Source organism: Coturnix japonica, chromosome 18 (genome assembly GCF_001577835.2).
Source record: "Coturnix japonica isolate 7356 chromosome 18, Coturnix japonica 2.1, whole genome shotgun sequence".
NCBI lineage: Eukaryota > Metazoa > Chordata > Aves > Galliformes > Phasianidae > Coturnix > Coturnix japonica.
In genome coordinates, this window is record NC_029533.1 from 501,025 (window position 1) to 517,840 (window position 16,816).

Below are 16,816 nucleotides of genomic sequence, written 5' to 3' on the forward strand. Positions count from 1 at the left end.
ATGATCCTTCCTACCTATTAGCTCTGGCTTCTTGTTGGACATGATCTGATAAAAAATGTGGTAGCTTCTCTCTGCTGGAAGCTGGAAAGTGACCCTGGACTTCTCCAGCAGATCTGACAAGTAAGGAAGAAAGAGTCAGGTACAAGACAGGACACAGAGGTGAGAATTTGAGAAGAAAGGTGAGCAAGACAGGAGCAGCTCTTACAAGTTTCAATGTCAGCAGAAGCCAGTTTGCCTGTGGCCCCAAAGTGGATTCTGATGAATTTACCCTGTTGAGGGGAAAAGAACAATTTCAGCCTGGCTGCATTTCACTGCCCCCATATAAAACAGGGAGAATAATGGCCTGAAACACAGTTTCTGTAGGGAAAGGCTGGGAGAGCTGGCCCTGTTCAGTCTGGAACAGAGAAATGTCAGGGGCATCTTCTCAATGTCTAGAAATGTCTCAAGGGATGGTTCAAACAGGTCAGAGACAGGCTCTTTCCAGAGCTGCCTACTGACAGGGCAAAACACTAGGAGAAAAAAAAATAAGCACACTTGGAACACAAGAGGTTCCATCTGTACTCTGCTGATGGCTGAGCACTGGCACAGACTGCACAGAGTCTGTGGAATCTCCTTCCTTCAAAAGCTGCCAGGATGTGCTGCAGGACAGCCTGCTCTGGGTACACTGTCTTGAGAAGCGAGGTTGGAGCAGATCACCTCCAAACATACCTTCCCACCTCAACCATGTTCTGATTCTATGGAAGTTTTTGTCCAAAGCTGCAACTTACAAAGCGTGAGGAGTTGTCATTCCTCACAGTCTTGGCATTTCCAAAGGCCTCCAGCAGGGGGTTGGCGCTGATGATTTGATCCTCAAGCGTTCCCTACAGGATGATAATTATTCATTACTATTGTTTAGTTGCAAGGGCAAATATAGATCAAGTGTTCTGTTTATTTTTCCTAACTTACCTGCATTTTGCCAGACTCCTCCTTCTTCTTCTCCCCACTAGCTGCAATTGTTGCAAAGTACTGGATGACACGTTTCGTGTTCACAGTCTTCCCTGCACCAGATTCTCCGCTGTCAAACCAGAGAAGCAGAGAGTGTGCAGTCAAACAGCAGTTCACCAACACAGGGCAGCCCCACACAGACTCCAATAAAGAAGGTACTTACGTGATCAGAATTGACTGATTCTCGCGGTCTGTGAAAGAGGCAGAAATAAAAATGCTGTTAGTGGTGTTCTTGAATAAGATCAAACTTATAGTGTGAGATAAATACAACAGTATTTTTGGAGAGTCTTACATACAGGCAGCTTCAGTGAGAAAAATATTTGCTGTTGACAGATTTTACAGATTTTACTTGCTGTTGACAGATTTTATCTACAGTATTTTTTCTTAGAGAAAAAAAATCCATCTTGGGGCAGTGAAACTGGATATCTCTTCTTGACCTATTTCTATAATCTGTCTAAATATGACATGAAGAGTGCTGGGAGTATTTGCATTATTTTACATTTTGGATACTCTGGAGAATTATGTTCCTCAGAGATGTCATTATTATTGATACTGAAATGAAATGCTCATATAAAGCAACTCCCTGTAGAATCTACAGAGATTAATCTTATATTTCTTATGCATTTTTTGAATGTTCCAGGAAGTACAACTGAAGACTTATACATCGGGGAGACTTCAAATAGTGGAAGAATCTGTAATCAGTTTCTTTCAACTTCCCTTTAGCAAAATGCCATTATAGAAGTTTGATTAATTAGCTTTCCTCTCTGTCTATCAAGAGGTTATAGATGATAAATGTATGCATCAAAAGAATTCTGATTGCCCTCTTACTAAACTCCTTTTTTCTCACAATTTTCTTTCCTCAGTAACCCTGGTTTCTAAAATTGTAGAGACTTAATCAAAGTTGGAAATGTTTAAACAGTCTTTTATTCCTTCTTCTTTTGTTTGTTTGTTTGTTTGTTTGTTTGTTCTTAATGGTGAATTCAAAGGGATTAATTATTTCCAAAGTGGAAAAGAAAGTTCCTATATTGTTTTGGTTGTCTTTTGTTTCAGATTTATTCTGTTCATTCTTTGCTTATTTCTGCCTTTGCAAGTCTGTTTTTAAAGGCACCAACTAAGACAAGGAAGTATGAAGAAAGCATATATGATAGAAAATGCTGAACTACTTCTCCTTCATGAACTTGCTCTAGTGCTAAAATGTGCAAGTAGAAAAGAAGAAACACAAATTATCTTCCTATTTTTCTTCAGTATTCAAGTAGTTTATTTAAAAGGCAACATTATTATGTTTAGTTATGTTTCTATGTACTTATGAATCTATTGTGGATGCATGAACATCAAAGATTTGATTGTCTTCAAAAAAACTGCAGTTTCAGTGCTAGGACACTAGTCCATTCTGATCTAGAAACTTTATTGTCTGAGAAGAAACAAGTCCTTCAAAAGCATTAGCTAACAACTAATTTGAAATGAATACCTCTATTGTTGTTTCTGGATAAAGCAACTTTGCTGAGATCCTGACTCCTTTCTCAACAAGTTGTAAATATCAGAGTAACACCTGAATTCAGACCATTTTCTTTTTTCAATTTATGTCTAATCTATGTGAAAATACCAAGGACTTATCTATCTATGTGAAGATATGACTGTGAAGATAAAATACCAAGGACTTAATATATTAATACCAAGGACTACAATATATTTTTAAGTGATCAATTTAAATCATATGAACTCTACTAATATTTTATGTAACATTTCGAGCAACTGAGATCCAAATAATTAATAGGGTTTTGGTGCTCACTAGTGCAGAGGAGACTGTTAAAGATATCAAAAGATATCAAAGATATCAAAGATATCACCCTGGAGCATGTTCAAAGATGGGCAACAAAGCTGGTGAGGGGTCTGGAGCACAGGGCTTATGAGGAGTGGCTGAAGGAGCTGGGATTATTCAGTCTGGAGAAGAGAAGGTTCAGGGGAGACCTCATTGCTCTCTATAACTACCTGAAGGGAGGTTGTAGTGAGCTAGGGGTTGGCCTCTTCTCTCATGTAACTGGTGATAGGACCAGAGGGAATGGCTACAAGCTGCACCAGGGAAGATTTTGGCTGGATGTTAGAAAACAGTACTTCTTTGAAAGAGTGGTCAGGAAATGGAATGGGCTGCCCAGGAAGGTGGTGGAGTCACTGACCCTGGAGGTGTTCAAGAAACATTTGGATGTTGTGTTGAGGGATATGGTTTAATGAGAACTGTTGGTTATGGGTGGATGGTTGGTCTGGATGATCTTGTAGGTCTTTTCCAACCTTGGTAATTCTGTGAAGACTGGAGGCAGCCTGCGCTTCAGTGCTTATGCCCTGGTTGAGTTTGTGATCTCAAGGAACATGGGCCTGGCAAAGAGTGGAGTCAGGACCCTGAACTTCAGGAGAGCAAACTTCAGGCTGTTTAAGGAATTGTTGGATGAGATCTCCTGGGAAGAAGTCCTTAGAGACAAAGGAGTGGAACAAAGCTGGCTACTCTTTAAGGATGCCTTTCTGAGAGCACAAGAGCTCTCCATCCCTCAGAATAAGAAAGCAGGCCAGGGAGGCAGGAAACCAGCATGACTGAACTGATCTGGTGGTCAAACTGGGGGCAAGTATCGACAGTGGAAGCAAGGGTGTGTCACCTGGGAAGAACACAGGGATGCTGTATGGACTGTAGAGATTTGACAAGGAAAGCCAAGGTACAAATGGAATTGAAATTGGAAAGGGATGTTAACAACAACAAGCAGGGTACATAGGTCATAAGAGACAGTCCACAGAGAGAGTACATCCTCTGCTAAATGAAAAAGGAGAACTGACAGCAACAGAAATGAATTCTTAGCCTCAACCTTCACTGGCAGCCAGGATTCTCACTTCCCTGAATCTGAACCTCTAGGTGGTGAACTACCCCCCACTGTAAGGGCAGAGCAAGTCCGAGACCAGCTCATGAGGCTGAATTTGGACAAGTCAGTGGGGCTGGATGACATGCATCCCAGGGTCCTAAAGGAGCTGGCTGATGTGATTGCTGAGCTGCTCTCCATCATATTTGAAAAGTCATGGCTGTCAGGCAAAGTCCCCAGGGACTGGAAAAAAGGAAACATCACTGCTATTTCTGAGAAGAGAAGGAAGGATTACCTGGGGAACTACAGGCTGGTGAGCCTCACCTCTGTTCTCAGAAAGATCATGGAACAGCTCATCTTGGAAGACATGTTAAGGCACATAAAGGACAAGCAACTGATGTCATCCACTTGGACTTCTGCAAGGCCTTTAACATGGTCCCCCATATTCTTATTTCTTAATTGGAGAAAGAGGGATTTGAAGGATAGACTGTTCAGTGGATAAGGAATTGGTTGGAAAGTTACACCAGAGGCTTGTGGTCAATGGCTATTTATGTCCAGGTGGAGGCCGGTGACAAGCAGCATCCCCCAGGGGTCCATCTTCAGTCTGGTACTCTTGAACATCTTGAGTGCACCTTAAGATGTGAACCTTAAGCAAATTTGTTGATGACACCAAGTTAAGTGGAGTGACTCATTCAGCAGAAGGAAGTGATGCCATCTAGAGGGACCTTGATAAATTCTAAAGCTGGGCCCTTGTGAAACTCATGAGGTTCAACAAACCAAAGTACAAGGTTCTACATTTGGGTGAGATAATCCCAGATATGTATACAAACTGGGAGGAGAATTCCTTGGAAGTAGCCTTGCTGAGAAGGACTTAAGGTTTTTGGTTTATGAAAAACTTAACATGAGCCAGCAGTTCACTTGTAGCCTGGAAGGCCAATGAAATCCTGAGTTCCATCAGACGACAGCCAGCCGGAAGGGGGAGTGAGGAGACTGTCCCCTTCTATTCTGCCCTTGTGAGGACCCATCTGGAGTGTCTATGTCTGGGGCCCCTAACACAGGAAAGACATGGAGCTTTCAGAGAGGGTCCGAAGGAGGGCCACAAAGATGATCCAAGGGCTGGAGCACCTCTCCTATGAAGAGAGGCTGAAGGAACTAGGCTTATTCAGTCTGGAAAAGAGAAGACTACAGGGAGACCTCATTGTGGCCATCCAATAATTCAAGGTAATATAGAAACATGAGGGAAATAAACATTTTATACATTCAGATAATGATAGGACGAGGAGGAATGTTCATAAAGTAAAGGAAGGAAGATTTAGAATAAATGTGAGGGGTAAGTTTTTTACTCAGAGTGTGGTGAGGTGCTGGAACGTGTAGCCCAGATAGGCTGTGGATGCCTTGTCCCTGACTGAAGGTGTTCAAGGCCAGGTTGGATGAAGCCCTTGGCAGTCTAGTACATGATCTAGTATCTGGCAACCCTGTCGGTGACAGGGCGGTAAGAACTTGGTGATCCTTGAGGTTCATTCCAACCCACGCCATTCTATGATTTGATGATTTGTATCATTTGACCCACTATGCCTTATTATTTACTCTTACTGTAACTCTGTGCCCATTTTTGCATGCTATTATTAGACTTCTAGAAATATTTAGGATAGAACTGTGTCTCAATCACAATATTAGCAAATATTAAAATAACAGTTCATTAAAGTTAATGCTGAGGTTTACATCTCTATGCAGACTGATTTAAAAAAAAAAAAAAAAAAAAAAAAAAAAAAAAAAAGCAAATATTAAATTTCTATAAAGACAATGCACTTTTCTTACCAGTCAGCATGAACTGATAGGCGTTGTCAGAGATGGAGAAGATGTGTGGAGGGGCCTCCTGGCGCTTTTTGCCTCGGTAGGCCAACACAACCTCTGGGTTGTACACCGGCAGCCACTTGTAGGGGTTGACAGTGACACAGAACAGGCCCGAGTAGGTCTGCAAGGAGGGGACACAGCACGTTGGATTCCACTCAGCCTGGCACAACAGTCCTCCCCAGCTACGCTACCCAAGGAAGAGCTGCTGGTACTTACGTAGATCATCCAGGCTGCATAACGCTCTTTGAGGTTGTACAGCACAGCGGGTTCATGGAGGTGGGTCATCATGGCCATGTCCTCAATTTTATCATACTTGGGAGGGTTCATGGAGAAGATTTGATCTTCCTTCACAGTCAGAGTCTGACAGGAAAACAGAGATCTGTTAATGTCAGCTAACAGTTGAGAGTTGTAATTAATTTCAGTTCTTAACCTTTGTTTTTTTCTCACCTCTCCACCTTCAGTCTTGACAGTGACCTTCCCTGATTCTTTGCTTTGGATTGACCCTTTCACAAAGGATTCTTTGGGATGCACCACAAAAACAGATGTCTTGGCATCAAAAGGCTTGTTCTGGGCCTCAATTCTTTCCTTCTCTGACTTTCGGAGGTAGGGAGCTGCCTCCCCAAAGGCGGCCATCTCAGCATCTGGAGAAGCCATGGCTGCGCTTACACAGGAAGCACAGTCAGAAGAGTGCTCTGTAGGAAAGAAAGTATGTTGGGTCACTGAATAATGTGTTCTGTGAAAGAGTGAAAATCTACAGTATAAAGCATACATAATCTAAAATATACAAGTAGGTATAAATATCTCAAAAATTTTATTTCAGCCTACATCTTGGTTAGAAATACCTGTATTCTTTCCTGAAATTAAGATTAAGATTAATTCCTAACATATCTGGCTATGAAAGGAAGAATTTGTTTTTGAATGCTGAAATATTGCAATACAATCTTTCCGTGTTGTATTATCTTGGTAGATTATAATGAATTTTGATAATGCATGCCATTATAGAGACTTCAGATGAAATTAGTCTGTGATGTTGGCTTCAGCACTATCTTGAAAGTCTTTGAGAGACTTCCTTGGCTAATAGAATTCACTTGTTATGGAAAATTCATTTTGCACTTTTACACACATAAATATCATGATTGTCTACTCTGTTTTCTCAAAATGTCAAGCAGCAGCATTTGTTCCTCATCTTCAAAAGTTCATACATTTGTTGTCAATTCTGATGGCAGAGGCTGGAAGTCAGTCACTGCTGCTTGAAAATACTGTAACTCACTTTGTCTTTTGCACAGATAAGATATATCCCCAGTTAATGTATAAGTGGATAGCAAAAAAAAACAAACAAAAAAAAACCCCACACAAAAACACAAAAACTCAGCCTTCAAGCCTATACTGGTAATAGATATGGTTCCTCACAGAAGTAGGTATCCAAGGCTTGTAGGAAGTAAACTGGAATAAAAGGTTCTGCCCAGAAGTTCACAGGAGCCATGTGCTTACCTTGAAACTTTCTGTCGAGACTGGGCACAGCACTCCATAGAGACTTTTATAGAGTCTGGTATGCAGATGCTTTGGATTTTTCCTTCAGTCAAAAGTTTGGCAAACTTTCTTTGGAGAAACATTGTCTGGCAAACATAACTAATGGCATAATTTTCATTTGATTTCACAAGATATATTTAGAAATGTGTTATATCTTACCATTCCTGTGGATGTATTTACTATATATAGTCTAACAGTGCTGTTAATAAGAGAATCTTGGTAAGTCAAAACACTTAAAGAACTTGGATGCAGAATTTATAGGTTTTTTCACCATTCTGGTAATAGCTTGATCTCTGAGTCAGGTAAGATAGTTTGACATTTCTGTACTGTAATTATATTAGTAGTAAAAAGGGAATAATGCAAAATATATTTAATATACAGTCCTGTGAATTTAAGGAATATCTTTAAAGTATGAGAAAAGACAACTTTACGAAAGAAAAATTTTGAATGTTCTTTACTAGTTCACTCTATTTTATACGGAAAAAAAGAAAAACAAACACATATCTTGGGCCAGGACATTGACTTTAACAGTGCCAGAAGAAGGAAATCAATGATACAGCATATCAGAATAAGAATTCAATTTGGGGCATGTCATCTGTACTTAGAGTGTGGAAATTGACTTGTTAGCAAAAACTAGATAATCAAAAAATGCAAGCTAGGGAAATTTTTACTGTTTTCGTAGTCAGACAAAACTGATACTAAAGAAAGGGCACATGTAGTCTAAAACAAAAATTATTTGCAGTACCTCATACTCAAAGGAAAGAAATGATACAGTATTTTTTGAAACAGTTCTAGTTTTAAAATATTCAGTGATTGTTTTAAAAGATTATTTGGAAGAAATGCATAACATTTAATGACTAGCACTTGTACACCCTCACAGAGAAGTCACTAGCAGTTATTTATTTATGTTTCTCCACTTTTACTGAAAATACTCCAAGACATCTGAGCAACAAATAGGCAAAAGTAACCTAGACCTATAAAAACCTTCAATAACAACTATATTTATAAATCATAAATATATAGTGATACTACCCATTTCCCCTCACTAGAACAAGCCCTATTACCTCAGCTTAAACTTCTTAAGCATCTGTCTCATGATTGTTTGTGCAAGCAATATCCTCAACCATGCCAGAAAGCAAGGTGGGTCCTTGTAGACCTTCACTACTTACAATTTCAAAAATAGGAGCCACTCCACACAACCACAACTGTACACACAATCACTCACATACATTTCACAGCCCAATGCACTCTGACACATTCCTAGTTCAGCATTCCCATACCATCCCAAATATTTTGTACACTTACACATTCATACACTTTCAGCACAACAAAAGCTATCAACACAATGATGTCTATAGCAGAATATGAGAAGAGACAGGCAGTACTGTACAATGCTAATGCTCTGAGAAAGGAGGAATTTGCTGGTAATCCTGGAGAGTGACTAACCTAGGTATAGGTAAAGGGCACTGTCACTTGAACTGCTTTAAATGCTGTAAAATCTAAACATGCTCTTCTGCTAGTAGTTGACATTTTGGTTATTAAAAGCGTGAAAAAAAAGATTAATGAATATCACTGATCTAATACCCAGAACCAGGTATAGACCTGTGAATGAAGAGGACTCTGGCACTATGGCATCCATGTTTTGGGTGTCTGGGGCATGCACCTAAAGGTTCCCAGACGCTGGAAGTCTGTCAAGGGAGGTTGTTGGTCCAGAATCCACACAGGTCATGTTTCACAGCCACTGATGTTCTGCCATCCCTGCTTTCATTGCTGCAGAGCCTGGAGTCCAGTGGTCCTAGAAGGAAACCACAGCACAGCTGGAAGGGGCAGAGTGTGAGAAATCCATGGATACAAGCAGTCTTGCACAGCAGCACAGCGTGAACATGGTGATGACATTCCCCACAGTGGAGAGAGTATCCAGAAATGCTGGAAAAAGATCACGGCCCCATTTTCTATACGTCCTAGTTCCTGCCTGATGATTCTCCTTAGCTACTCCTTTCCCAAGAGCTGCTCAACTACATACCCTTTCCTCCACCAATCTCTCCAGTCCTTCCTTCCATACCCCACCTTCTCATGCCCTGCTGGCAGCCCTACCTGGCTGTTCAGCTAATGCCTTCAGTGCTGATGACTGACTGACTTCCTCAAGGTCTCCTGGCTAGAGCAGAACCCTTGGAGCAATCAGAGAGTAAGAAGTCTGTGCTGCTGAATGGGTGTAGTTGAAAGAAATCAATGTACCTATACACGTTAAAATTTCTTTCCCACTTTGGCCTGATTGCCTTTGGTGGAAGTGCCCCCAAGAACCAATTGCAGAGCATGTCAAACATATTTCAGACCTGCCCACCAGCTCCTTGTGCAGCATCATGCATTCTCTTGGTAGTGAAGCCTGTGACTGTCAGTGAACAGGAAGGTGCCTCTTGGTCCTGCACACAGCAGGAGGGATTCCATTTCATACCAGCCAGCAGACATTCTTCCAGGCCTCAACCATGGTTTATATGAGGTCTCAGCTTGGCCTTTGGAGTCTTGGCAGAAGCATCTACGTTCCCTGGGCACCACAGAGCCTGTTTCCACCCAGAGTGGGCTTCTCCCCCAGTTGCTGTTGGTGCCATTATTTCACACAGATAGTTCAGTCTTGAACACATTCCTAACTAAAGGAATCAGACATCCCTAGAAAAAGCAGAGGGCAGACACTTTCTCAGTGTTTTTTTAAGTGCTTGTGTGGAATGGTGTTGGACCTATTCCTCTTCTGCTAAGTCTAGAAAAGTGGAATAGAATCTGTGATTCTGATAGACTTGGAAGAGCATTCCCTGAGGGATTTGCAGCATGCCAGTGTTGCTATCAGCCATGCTACCAGGCTAAGCAGAACATGCTTGTAGAGATCACTGTGTCCTGTGAATGACCAGTGGATAGTGTGATATGGAAGATGTGGCCTAAAGCTGGTATGTACCAAAGCAGACTTGACAGAGAATGCTGGTTTCTGAAGTGGCAGCTACAGGAGAGATGAGATGTTAATTTGTCATCAAAACATCTATATCCTTCCAGAACCTGTGATTTGTTTCAGACAGTGGATTTCTTGTCACGGCATTAATGGGTACTGTCTCCCATGGGTGGAGCTTTATGGCTCTTCACAGGCGAATAAATAAAGTCCTTGTAAACATCCATTCAAGTAATGAGTTGTGTGGCATTTGCTCAGCACTGAACCAAGGAAGGAACTTAGAGATAAAGCAAAGGAATTTTCAGTATGAGCAGGGGCAAGAAATGTTTGAAAACACCATGGCAAAAGGTGCAGCTTCCAAATGGTGCTGTCAGTTATGCTACAGCTATTTGTTATGCGTGCTGAGAGAGATGTCATTGAACCTGATGGGCAGTGTGACAGAGGATGCCTACAAGTTCAGCAGTTTCTGCTGCCCTCTGTGTAAAAGGAGACCTCCCAGGAATGCTGGCCCCAGCCAAACAGAAGTTCTGGCACTCTAATTCTTTAGAGAAAACCTCCTCTTCCCTGCCTTTGTGCTGAAGCACAGCTGAGTGTTTGCTCAAACCTGGGTATGGTACAGGCATATGATCCTCATTAAGAATCTGTCTGCTTTGCTTATAGGCATTGAGTCATGTTGAATTAAAAACGAGTGCTTTCTCCACTCCTAGCAAAACATACCTATTCCATGTAGGAGTCTGAGCGTTATTTGATTAAGACATACTCTATGTCAGGATAGCCATGGAGAGACCGGGATGCCATCTCCTAACCCTGCTTCTCCATCCAGAGAACAATTTCTGCAGGTCTTCCTTGAAGGAAGGGGAAAGGGAAGTGAATGCAGCTTTCTTATGGGGAGTTCGAATAGCAGCTTTTTGCATTGTTTGTGTTTTCTCTCTCCAGTGATTGACCTTACATGTCTTCCTGTAGCCCAAGCTCCACTGAGCATCTCACTGGAGAAGAACCAGATCAGCTAACCAGAGTTAGCTGACAGATAAGCAGAGAGGACAGTAGGACAGTCCTGTCTGGCTTCAGATGAACAACTGTCCAAGATGCATACTTGCTCAGACACCTCTCACGTTCTCAGCTAATCAGTCATTGCTGGGCAGTGGATATTGGCTGATAAGGTGACCTTGTGAATGTCCTTTCTTTCCATCAGCCATGAAAGCAAGTGGATGACTCCTGATACAGAGCAGGTGAAGAGAGAAGCAGGTCTCTTGGATAAGAGGAGGTTAGTGTAGGTTAGAAAATAATTAATAAGCAATAAAAACAGAGGTAATTTATTTCTGAAAGAAGGCAGGCATGTCCTTTTTTTCCTTTGCTGATCAGAAATGTCCCACTCTGTCTGTATACAGGCTTGGCTTATCAGTCTGACTCTTGAACAGCTAAGGAAGGGTATAATATTGACACTTTTAACTTCAATGCTTAAACCATCTGTGGGATTCTAGAGATAAACTGATAATTTCCAGAAAGGGCTGCAGTACACATACCCTTACTTATGTGGGGGCTGAATATTTCACAATGATGTTTTTCACAGCTCTTTTTAGGACTGGAAGCCAGATTGCTCACCTCAGCTCTTGTCACTGGAAAGGCTCATCTCCACACTTAAAGTTCACTCGGGTAGTCAGATTGTCTCTTTAGCTCATTGCATGGCAACCTTCTCATATCAACAGGGACAGGTACAAGGCTCTACTCACTTGTAGAGCAAGTCAGCTGTATAAAGCAGACCAGTGCCAGCAGGAAAACTGATGGTGACTCCAGGTAGCCAGCCACGACGATCATAGATAGGATGATGATGCCCACTGTGGGAGACTAGTTATCAGGGGATCTAACAGTGCTTGCATCCCCTGTCCTGTTGAGATGCTGAACAGCAAACCAAGGACCAGAGAAAATACTGATCCATTAGCTGATGAGTTGATGGTCAGTTTACAAACAGGGACACATATAAAGCAGAAATATCTAATGCCTTCTTTGTCATTATCTTCAACACCAGTGATAAGCCCTTGGATGAAAACTGTGACTGCAGAAACAATGAACTCCCAAACAACCCCAAACTTGTGTGGCATTTGCTGCTTCATCTGGATGCATATGTCTGTGTGAATCCCATCCCAGGGATGGGAAACCCAGAGATGTTGAGCACTGACAGAGATTCATAAGCTTCTAATTAATGGATGTGGCTTGTGGCAATTTTAGTTTGATTTATCTGGATAAAACAGGTCACAGAACATCCCTCAGTCCATCCCTGACTGAAGCATACCCCAAAGATAGCAAAGCCTCCTAACATGATAAAGAACCACATGGCCAAAACTTTTAAATATTGGGAGATTCTTTAATGTCCTTTTTGTGATTAGATATTGTGGCACCCAGAATTGCACACAGTGTTCAAGACGAGACCATACTAGCACAGAGCAGGACAATTCCTTCCTTTCCTGACTAGCAATGCTGTTCTAAATGCACCCCAGAACACATTTGGTCACTTTGGCTGCTGGGGCATAATACTGACTCAGATTCATCTTGCCATCTAACAAAACCACCCAATTGCTTTCCACAGGACTGCTCTCTGGCATTTTGTCCTGCACTTATACATATATCCAGGATTACACTGTCCCACATGCAGAATCTGGTATTAGATCTTGTTAAATCTTATACAGTTGGTGACTGCCCAGTGCTGTATGAAAATCTGCAAGGCCTCTCTGCTCTTGTGGAAGTCCATACTTTGCTTAATTTAATACTGAACACTCTTACCTCTGTTTGAAGCCAGCATACAGGACTCCACTGGGGAATCCTTTCTTGTAAATCTTGATCCATTCTAGCATACCATTGCAACACCATTCATGTAGCAGCAGTTCAGCAGTTCATGTTCCATAGTACCTGCCGAGCATCACTATTCATTATTACCCTATTGTTTGACACGCAGAAAATCTTCTTTCCTCCTGTTGAACTCCTTATCAGATGGTTTTTCTTCATTTGGGATGATGCAGCAAACAAGGTGGGTGTGAGTACTGCATAGGTTCATCATCAGCTTATTTAAGTTCTCCTGTGAGACTGCAAGATAAAGTTTAGAACAAACGTGAAAGATCTCTTCCCTGTAGCTGTCTGTATTTCAGCCATGGAAAGGAGTTAATCTTTGGATTGTAATGTTTTCATATTAATGCAAATAGCTTTATCCTTCATTTGTCTTTGTCCATCTATTAACAGAAAATACAATTTGGCTATTCTGTCATCATAATTTCTTTATTACAGAGGCTGGGATATAACTCATTTAGTATCCCAAGACCGTAGCTCTGGAAACAATGAACAATTCTCTGTGTCCGCACTCATGAATCATTAGAACAGCTAAGCTTTTCTATGCAAAGGTCTTATAGATAGTCTCTCTTTTTCTAAGAATTATTCCATTATTTATGAGTGGTGTGTGGCAGCAGTGCTGAAATATTCACAAGTCCCAAACCTCATTTTGTAAGAATGTTTGGAATGTTGTGAATCAGCAGGAAGAATTTGATGTATTGCAGCTTCATACTTAGCTTAAAAAAAGAGGTGCATGAAAAAAGATCTGCACAACAACATCCACAACCATTTAAAATAGTTTTCTTTTTCAAATCTTAATGTGAGCATCATAATATGCCATGTGAAAAAAAAGGAACACTCGTTTCCATTTCTCTTTATAGTATATGTTCTTCAGCTTTAGGTTATAACTTCACTTTTAACATTAAATTCTCTTTCTTCAAGTAAGGAGAGTCAAAGTGAGGAAACTATGGAAAAGATCTGAGAAAGTCTGGAAAATCTTTTTCTTGCCATGACAAATCACAAAAATAGAGAGCAGCTTATTAACTGAAATTTAACATTTTAATTCAACATACACCAGTTCATTATTTATCCTTCACTATCTAGAGAACTCAGACATTAATGCATATGAATAGGATGGGTACCTTCTTAATCAGCTCAATGCAGGCAGCCAGGTCCATCCCAGAGTCAATAAATGCCCATTCAGTTACTTCCTTCTTGCACTCCTCTTGTTCCAATGCAAACGTGGTGGTTAAAAAACTGTTGCAGTTTCTTATTGGTGAAGCTGATGCACAGCTGCTCAAAGCTGCTGAACTGCCATATTTAAGAAAAAGAATATTCTTAAGGTGTAACAGTCACAAGGCCCCGTGCTGTTCTCACTCTTAAAGACTGAGGTCTCTTCTTATTCATGACTATCATCAATGAATCTCTAATTGGTCTTTCTGATGCCCGTGATTGTAGAAAATACATTTACTTACTTTTACATTAAATACACGTTATCAGGCTCAGTCTTATCTTTGTGCAATGTGTGAGAACAGAAAAAGGGGAGAAAATAAGGTAGAATTACCTCCAGTTAACTTGCCTAACATTTAGGCACTATTAGGGTGTTGCTTGTCATAACATCACATGTTCTTACTTACTAGTCTATTATCAAGTTAACTTTCCTCTCATGTTCTACAGCATTCCAGAGAGAAATGTTAAGTTTGAAACAGACTGTGGAAAATGGATTGCAAATTCTAGCTGACAGAAGCAACTCCTTCTAAACAGACATTGTTTAGTTTATGCAGTCCTACAGAACCAGCACACTTACCTTGAAACTTTCAACGAGGACAGGACAGAGGATTTCCTGGGAGATTTTATGGTATCTGGTGTGCATATGCTTTGGATTCATCTTCTTTCCTTGGTTAAAGCATTTTTGGACAACGTTCTTTGGCAAAGCACTGTGTTGCAAACTTACTTAAAGAGACGTAACTGTAAACTGATTTGACTAGATATACTTTTTTTTTTTTCTTTTTTCTTTTTTTAATATCTTACAAATTCTGTGTCTGTTTTATGGTTTTGAGGGAAATATTGGTGGTAGGTGGACAGTTGAATTCTATGATTTTGGAGGTCTTTTCCAACCTTGGTGATGCTATGATTCTGCGATTCCATGATTTTCGGATTACTTTCTGATCCATCCAAGACAGATTATTTTGTATATAGTGCTGCAAAAATTCCAAGTCTGTAATGTAGGCAGATCAATGCACTGATTTTCACCCCATGATGCTGTAAGGTGTGTAAAGAAGTACTTGAAAAATAACAAAACTAAAACTCATAAAACCCATTGCTTCTTAAACCAGGAAAGTTTTCTTGAATAGCAGAAACAAGAAACTTATTGTAGTTCAGCTTACTGTATAGGCACTGTGTCAGCTCTTGAAATACAGCTTTTTATAGAGCTTTTGAGGTGATTTCCATGGTTAGAAGATAAATACAAATGCAGATGGATACATAAATATACTGTATTTCTTAAAAATGCTGAGAAAAAGACATTGCGTGTGTCACTAGTAATGAACAAGGAATTGCAAATCTTAACATTTGTTATGCATTGTGAGAAGTTCAAAAAGCATCTATTAAGTTCAAAAAGCATCAAAAAGCTGTCTTTTAACAGCTAAAAACACAGTATCCTTGTGTAAGTAAAAAAAAATGACGTATAATCCATTGAGCAAATACAAAATTCCTTATTTACAGGGTTCAGCCACAGCAAATATTCAACAGCTGTTATTGAGCAAATTTGAATTGTTTCAGAACTAAACAAGTTCCTCTTTTGGTCAATGGTATTTTGATCATTAACAGAGTTCAGTGAAAAACACAGGGACAAGGTTAAAAAAGCAATGCATAGAAACTGATGCAAAATCCAGCATCAGGACTGCCATGTACAAGAAAACTTGTTCCAAAGGTGACTCTTGCACTGCCATGCCTGTTTTTTCTTATGTCCAGGTCCCTTCATGCAGCCCAAACCTAGAACTTATCTCTACCTCACTGATGGAAATGTCCTGTCCAGGATATGCTCAGAACAAACCAATGTGAAATGGTGTCCACAGGGTACATATAAAGTCTTGTCTATCTGGGATTGGACACTGTGGGCACCTGCCTCCAGCAAGATAGAGTACAAATGGGCTCCCCAGGGTGAGGCCTGTAAGCATTCCTCTGACAGACTTCTTTACCACTCTGTTGCCCTGAGGTGCCATGCGAGGTGCCCTGAGGTGCCCTGCATCCCGGTGGTTATAGGTCTGGCCAAGGAGGGGAAAAGAGGGCCTTGGCAGCTCAAAGCACAGGATTCAGAAAACCATGAACAAAGGGAAAAGCCTCTGGGGAGCAGAGATGGCTGAGGCCTCTCCCAGGATGGGAGAGCTGGGGATTTGCTCCTTTCTGGAGCGACCAGTGTGTCAATATGAATTTCAGGGGGTAGTAGTAGCTTGTGAGCAGAGATCTCATAGACCACATTTGCTGTTTTGCATATTGTAGGAACTTCACATTATGTGTCCTAAGTCCTGTCCACCGTGCAGGTCCTAAGCGCGGGAGCCGACGGGAAGGCGTCAGGCTCGTCGGATACGACGTTCGGGGCCGGTCCGCGGTCCCTGTTCGATCCCTGTCCCCCGCCGACCGTCCCTGAGGTGTCGGTGCGCCATCGTGCCGCGGCATCTGACACATCGGATCCTGTGATGGCGCCTAATGCCCCGTCCTGCCACCAGAGCCCCCACCTGAGGTTTGGTCAGAAGCTCCTCACCCCGACGAGGATGCAAGGTGGCCTGACACGTTAACTTTGATTGGAAAACTGCTGCAGCAGTTAGAAAATATGGTTGCAGAAAACAGGTTCAGTCTG

At 41.3% G+C, this 16,816-nt stretch overlaps 1 protein-coding gene and 1 long non-coding RNA gene across 3 annotated transcripts in view; one reads left to right on the forward strand and one right to left on the reverse strand.

Moving 5' to 3' along the window:
- LOC107322040 (myosin heavy chain, skeletal muscle, adult) overlaps positions 1-10,002 on the reverse strand; it is a 24,571-nt gene extending 14,569 nt beyond the window's left edge. Inside the window, exons 1-8 of one of the 2 annotated variants that reach the window (XM_015879635.2) lie at positions 6,126-6,397; positions 5,895-6,038; positions 5,643-5,799; positions 1,148-1,175; positions 946-1,054; positions 768-860; positions 206-269; positions 15-113 (exon numbers count right to left, since the gene is read on the reverse strand). In XM_015879635.2, coding sequence (XP_015735121.1) covers positions 15-113; positions 206-269; positions 768-860; positions 946-1,054; positions 1,148-1,175; positions 5,643-5,799; positions 5,895-6,038; positions 6,126-6,332 — 901 coding nt within the window. In that variant the 5' untranslated portion in view covers positions 6,333-6,397. Of the gene's footprint in view, positions 1-14; positions 114-205; positions 270-767; positions 861-945; positions 1,055-1,147; positions 1,176-5,642; positions 5,800-5,894; positions 6,039-6,125; positions 6,398-9,997 lie in introns of those variants that run through there. The other variant, XM_032448297.1, reaches the window with a different exon arrangement.
- Positions 1-16,452, forward strand: part of LOC107322057 — a 40,066-nt gene extending 23,614 nt beyond the window's left edge. The window contains exon 3 of the long non-coding RNA XR_004309245.1: positions 8,985-16,452. This is a non-coding gene — a long non-coding RNA (uncharacterized LOC107322057). The remainder of the gene's footprint in view (positions 1-8,984) is intronic.
- The last annotated feature ends 364 nt before the right edge of the window (positions 16,453-16,816 follow it).